At 50.5% G+C, this 6,713-nt stretch overlaps 1 protein-coding gene across 3 annotated transcripts in view; it reads right to left on the bottom strand.

Annotated features, from left to right (window-relative positions):
- The window catches only part of PRKCH (protein kinase C eta), a 116,238-nt gene extending 113,366 nt beyond the window's left edge, over nt 1–2,872 (bottom strand). Inside the window, exon 1 of one of the 3 annotated variants that reach the window (XR_004779362.2) lies at nt 2,294–2,709. Coding sequence is in view for 2 of the 3 variants with exons in the window: in XM_035551104.2 (XP_035406997.1) it covers nt 2,294–2,653 (360 nt within the window). In the remaining variant the exon portion in view is untranslated. Of the gene's footprint in view, nt 1–2,293 lie in introns of all 3 variants that reach the window. The other 2 variants (XM_035551104.2, XM_035551105.2) reach the window with 2 other exon arrangements.
- Between the last annotated feature and the right edge of the window lie 3,841 nt (nt 2,873–6,713).

Raw genomic sequence — 6,713 nt, forward strand, 5'->3', positions numbered from 1 at the left:
AAAGGACTACAAAACTTTAGGGGAAAAAAAAATCTGACTGCTATTGCAGTGATTTTTTTTTTATGTATAGGCAAGGATAAGCCAAGTTAAACTCTGAGGATTCACTGATTTTCCCCTCACTTCATTCCTTTCCTTCCCTGCCTGTATTAGCCTATGTGCTTTTGTTTTTTTGGGGTTGGAAAAAGGGCAGCATGAGGGATTTCAGAGTGGAGATGTTGCAAATCATCTATAAAACCCTTGCGGTGTCTTTTACCATGCCGGTAGTTCATGGACCTTGTGTTAGTACACAGCAGCACTTCCTATCCTTCAGACTGCACAAAACCCAGTGACAGCCTTGCTGGATTTATCAAGAAATATTAAATTATCAGGGCAAGATCTTGTTCCCATGTCATCATGTGATTCTGCCTGCACGCTATGGTAGATGCTAACAGAGCAAGTCGAAAGGGAAGGCAGGAGAAAGTGACAGAAGACAAACACTTGCTCACCCTCCCCACTAAATCCACCCTGGTTGTTTTTTTGGACACTAACTGAAAGGACAGAAGCAACTCTTCATCTCTGTCTACGTGCCCCATAAAACGTCAGCTTACATCAGTCGAGTTATAAAACTTGCTGCCTTCCCATCCCATTGCACCCCTCAACTCCCAGATACAGAAGTTCACAGAACATGTGCCTGTCCAACAGGGAGGAGAAACTCCTCCCTCGCCACCGAGCATCCCAAACACCTTGGCAGACCCTATACTGCATCCATCTTAAAAATCAGCAGCCTCGGGATGTATGAAAGGAAAGAAACAGTGGGCCCCTGGACATGTACGCATCCACACAGGAGGTAATATTATTATAGATATTTTGGTAACGTAAATAAGGCCAACACCCCACAACAGGGCAGTCCAAACCCCACATGCAGGCCAGCCCCTGCACAACCGGGACTCCAGCCTTCTAAGAGGGTAAGGTCACTCTCAACAGCAAATAGAAATCACTCCCAACAAATCAAACAAACAAAAATATCCTCAAATCCACAACCCTATATGCTGAGCACACTCCCTTGCCCTGTCCCACACAGGTCTGTTCCATATTTAAAACTGTTTTAGCACAAGTCACAGGAGCAGTTTCTCCCCGGCAGCACAACTAGCCTGGCAAGCTGGGTATGCACCCACGGAGCTCACCCTGATGAACTTGGTACCTAAGAATGCTGAAGGGGGAAAAAAAAAAAAAAAAAAGCACCAATATAGGTCTGTTAAGTGCTCCTGCAGCTGGTATTTCCCCGTAGTCACCCCAGAGTTGGAGCATCACACCCCAGTCACAGGCACTGGCTGAGAACAGAAAGCACCAGCGTTCTCTCCAGCGATACCATCTAGATACATATCTGTTCTCTACACTGTCAGCTCTCTTTCCTCCACGTTTGATTTTATTGTGGTGGTTACCTGACCACAGGTACTGAACTTCCTGGTCTCAAAGTTAATACCTGTGTTAGCCTCAGAAATTCTGTGTTCTGCACCTTCTCTGCCCGGAAGCATTTATTTATTTTTTAACTTAATACTTACAAGCAAACTAGTTTGGATCAATACCTCCACTTCCTCCTGTGCTACAGCACTGGAAGCAAAGGCACAGCTTTACAGCCCGTGCTACTCCTTTCACTTAGGACTAAGACATAAAAGAGGTTCTCTGGGCCGGATGTAAGTGACTTGGAAATAACCTAGAATTAACTGTAAGTGAAACCGTGCTCAACCAGCACAGGGGTGTACATAATATATGTGAGACTAGTCCTGCCATTCTGCTAGAAAGACCAAGAAATCTGCATGCACACATCAAACAATCGTGCGAGGATGTGTAGATCTCAGGAGAAATGCATCCCTCCCTGGGTATGTACGTTTCCAAGTAGGTCCTGGCATCCAAAGCAAAAGAGGGAAGGCACAAAATCCTGCGAGTCTGCAGGTGTACTTTGCCGGGTACGTATCACAAATCTCCTCTCTGCCAGGCTACAACGAGGAGAGACTTCACAGCCCTCAGCTACGAAGTCTCGGCCTTCCAGCTACGACAGCTGAGACTTTGCTCTCAGGGTCCCAAAACGCGTCACCTGAAACGACACTGGCCGCTTACCCCCATCGGTCCGGCCACAAACCTAACGCTCACGGGCAGCCCCACGAGGGTACACCTGCGTCAAGGCAACACCGCGCCGCGTGCATCTGCAGCGCAGGCAAGCAAGGGCAAGCCCCGGCTCTGCAAGCACCCCTGGAGCGCCTTCATTCATTCGGAGGAGCCCAGCTCCGGCCTCTCGCCGGGCCAACCAACTCACCCAGCCCTCGAAGCTGTCACTGGGGCCTGCCGAGCGCAAGAGGTCTTGGAAGTGCAAGGTGCAGTTGGCCACGAAGTCATCGTAGCCGATGGGGGTGTCGTGGAAGACGGACAGCTCGAGCTGGTGGCCGTCGGTGACCGTGGCCGAGAACTCCTCGTTGTAGGTGGGCTTGTTGGTCTTCTGCTTGGTGCTGGTCTGCCCTACGCGCACCTGGTCCACGCTGACGGTCACGTAGGGGTCCAGCAGCTGGTAGCCCTTGCGGAAGAGCGAGTGGCGGAGGGACCAGCGGGTGGGCTGCAAGCCCACCGCCTCCCCGATGCGCACCTTCAGGTACCCGTTGAACTTCATGGCTCCGGACATGGCCGGCCCCGGGAGGAGAACGGGACCCCCGTGCCGAGCCGAGCCGTGCCGAGCCGTGCCCGCAGCCAGCCCCGCCGCTCCTCCTCAGGGGGCCGGGCGGCGGCGGCGCAGCCTCCCCGGGGCCATGCCGGGGCCCCGGAACCGCCGCCCCCGCTCCCCGCCCGCCTCTCCGCCCGGCCCGGGGCTCTCGTGCCGAGGAGGGAACGGCTCGGCTCGGCTCGGCTCGGCTCGGCTCCGGGGACACCTGGATCGTGGGACGGCGCCGGGCGGGGAGGAGCCGCCAGCCCCGTGAGGGCGGGCCCGGGCCCGGGCTGGGAGCGGCGGGGCGGGCGGGACGGGCCTGGGGGTCGGTGGCTGTGGGGAGAAGGAGCCGAGGGCGGCCGGGAGAGCTGGCGGCTCCGTGCTTTGCGGTGGTCTCTGGCTCGGGGTCTAACGAGGGAAGCGGCTGCAGCGAGCCTCCAGACAGGGCGCTTTTGCTCGCTGCGAAGTTTGCTGTTCCAGCCCTGTCCGCTGGGATTAGCGGCGCGTGATTCACGCGGCTGGCACGCAGGGGTTTGTCGTGGGGTGGGTTTCTGCTGGTTTCTGCCTGCGCTTAGTAAAGTCAGCAGTCAAGTGCTTGGAACGACGCTCCAGACTTCGCAGGAGAAACGGTGTGAAGCAGTTCGGGGATCAGCAAAATCCTGCCATCCCCATGACACTTCAGCTGCCACCTGAGCGATGCAGCGATCCCCACAGCAGAGGACGTGGTCACCCAAAGGTCCCTCTGGGGACGAGGACACGCAGCCACCGAGCCCTGCTGGGAGCTGGGCCCTCGCTAGGGGCAAGCAGCTCGGACACTAAAGGGCCACGGGGCAGCCCCGCGGTGCCCCAGGTTGGGATGCGGTGGAAGGAGTTGCTGGCCTCGCTCCATGTTGCTCCGACTCCTCCCGTCTGGCCCTAGCCCAAGGAGCCCTCCCTGCCCTAATCCGGCTCCTTCCTTGTAGCTGCTGTGTGTATCGCAGTCCTGCGCAGGTGTGGAGGTGTCCTCCTTCCTTCTCTGTCCTGTCTTTTATTTTCACTCCTTCCTGTCCCTCTCACATCTCCCTGCTCTCTTCTTTTTGTGTGTTTCTTTCATTTTTTTTCTTTTCTTTCACATTTTCAGCCTATTCCTCTGCCCTCGGCCCTTTATCTTCTACATTCTGCGTAGCAGGCTGCCTTTGGTTTCCCACCGTTTCCTCACTCTTTTCTCCTTCCAGTTGCTCCACATTTCACAGGAGCTGGGTGCAGGAGCACCAAGCCAAGACTCCTGTCAGCCTCAGACAGAGCAGGGCTCCTGTTCCATCCTCGGGAGAGAGCAGGTGGAACAGGTTCAGTAATGGGATAATTCCTAACAGGGAGGAAACAGTTCTGCCAGAAAACCTAGCAGACCCTTAAAATCAGACTTTTGACAAGCAGCCTGCAAGGCTTTTAAGTCCCTTGATCTATAACTATTAGCTGGAGATAAGAAGTGTTTAAGAATTTTTGAGCTTGGTTAGGACAGGTCATCCTGCGGAGGAACACAGGTCCAACTTCAGAAATTGCCAAACTGCAGGATATGCAGCCACCACAGGCTCCAGGATCTTGTCTCTAGCAAAGTCCAGCTCCAGGCCTTTTAACAGAAGGTATGGCTAAGCAAGCACAGAGTATCCTGTCCCCATAATAATACTTCAAGATTCAGGGAAGTTCTTGTTGGTCTGATATTCCTTCCAAAATACACTTCAGCATTAACTATCATCATTCTCGGTAGTTTTCTTCTCCCTAAAGATCCAGTCCTTTTTCAAATCTTCGTGCCTTGTTGGATTTCTCTATTCCACAGCAGTGAGTTGGTCAGAAAAACATAGTTTCTTTTCATCAGTTGTGCATCTGCTATCTCTTTAGTTTTTGCTTCACAACTGTTCTTCTTTCATGACACCATAAAAAAAAATAATTTACTTTCAGAAGTGTATCATCATTTGTCATTTTGCACTTTCATCATCTCTGTCTTTCCTAGCCATGAGCTGTCCCTTGAAGTCTGGACAGATCCTGTACTGACCAGGATGGTCAAACCACAGTTCTTACAAAACTTCACCATGACTCCATAACAACTGCAGATGAGACCTAAAGACAGTGAACTTTAAAGCACCCACCATGAATGTCCACAGGCTGAGGCTGAAGGCCTTATAAAGTCTGGAGTGCCTACTCTGTAAACTTCAAATAATCAAACATAGATTTTACTCTGCCCAGAGGCCTTCAGAGAGCTCAGTGCAATAGCAATCAAGAATGCTGATTTAAAAAGAACAATTTTTGGCTTAGCCTTTTACCTTGACCTTTTTCTGAGGAAGCAGAGATGAAAGCCTTCCCAAGCAACTTGTTAGAAGTAATCACATATTTACTGACACAAACAGGGAGAAGACTAAAATCTGGTAGTTAGAGGTTCAGGCAATGCTGTTTCCTCTGCTTAATCGCATAAGCTGAAGTTCTTTGCTGCACTGGATTTTCACATATAAAAGCAGTAGGAAAGGGGACATCACTTTTTCTAAACGGTGGCACACTGGATTCTCCTGTGATAACATGATTCCTGGACCAGGGCCTTAAAAAAACAGCAAGATTGTAAAGCTTACGGAAAATGCAGGTGAACTGTAGCAATATATGTTTCTGATTAGCGGCAGTACCCATTGCCAGCCAGTTTTCCATTGGAGGAAAAAATCGATCCTGTGCAATCATGTGATGCGAACATAATTAATTTTGTGTATCCACTTGAACCAGTCTGGAACAGATCATCTCAAACAGCACCTGAACCCACCCCTATTCTGAATTCCCAGCCAAAACCCAAGTGACCCATTCTCAAAGAGACTTGGCTAGTGACATAAAGTCAGAACATACCCTGCCTACTCTCCAGACACCCAAGCAGCGGAGAAACATCCCCAGTTCAGTATTTTCTTCCAAGAATCAAAACATCCTTGCACACCGTGACCTTGCAAGGCTGCATGCAGCAGCACCATCTGGTGATGGCTGCTGCATTGAACCTCCTTGCACGGCACTCGGTGCCAGGCAGGAGCTGGGATGTCTCCAGGAGCGTGGCTTCTCTTCTCCTCCACAGCAGGAGCTCGGAGAACTGGCTCCTGACATGGGCAGGTTGATTCATTTTGTGCCCTCAAGAGTTCAGGGAGGCTCAGTTCTTCCTGGCACTTCCTGCCCAGCTGCATGGTTTCCTGAGCAGTCGGCCGATGACACAGAGTTGTTGAAGAAATGGACTGTGAAGAGGGCACGGATCTCCTGGTGCTGTGCCTGAGCAGCAGGATGGCAGATAGCATGCAATGGCTACAAAGACAAAATAAAGCACAAAGCAATACAATCGGAATTACAGGTGAATTGCAGGATAAACAGAACAGGCACTCCCACTAACCTACCACTCTAGGAGAAGATTTTAGAGCAGTGGTGAAGAGACCCCTGGAAAATCAGCTTAGTGCTCACTGATTACCAAAAAGACAAACAGACTATTAGTCTACTAATAATTACTATTAGTAATTATTAGGAACAGAACTGAGATCAAAGCCGCCACTGAGGCACAGTATAAATGATACACCCATACCTTATATTGTGTGCAACGCTGCTTCTCCCACCACCTCACAAAGCACAAACCAGAATTAGAAAAGGCACAGAAAAAACATGACAAATGTGATCAAAGGCATGAAACAGGGCTGTGGAGGGAGAGAGACTGACTAGCTTAAGATTTCTCAGTATGGGAAAGAATGACCGAAGGGGAAAATGTGGGAGAGATCTGTACAATCACACACCATATGAGCTGGATGAATGGGGAAGGATTTTTCATTTTTTCCCACATAAGACTTAAGGGGCACTTGCTGAAATTATGAGGTAGCAAGTTTAAAATATACAGAAGCAAACACCTTTTCACGCTGTGTGTAGCTACAATATAGAATCCATTGCCAAAAATGGATGCCAGAAATATAAACAGCCTCATAAAGGGGCTATACATTTAGGGAGGATAGGTTTAGTGGTGGCTACTGACCAGCAGACAAACTCAGGAAATCCTTTAACCACA

The sequence above is a fragment of the Cygnus atratus genome, chromosome 5 (genome assembly GCF_013377495.2).
Source record: "Cygnus atratus isolate AKBS03 ecotype Queensland, Australia chromosome 5, CAtr_DNAZoo_HiC_assembly, whole genome shotgun sequence".
NCBI lineage: Eukaryota > Metazoa > Chordata > Aves > Anseriformes > Anatidae > Cygnus > Cygnus atratus.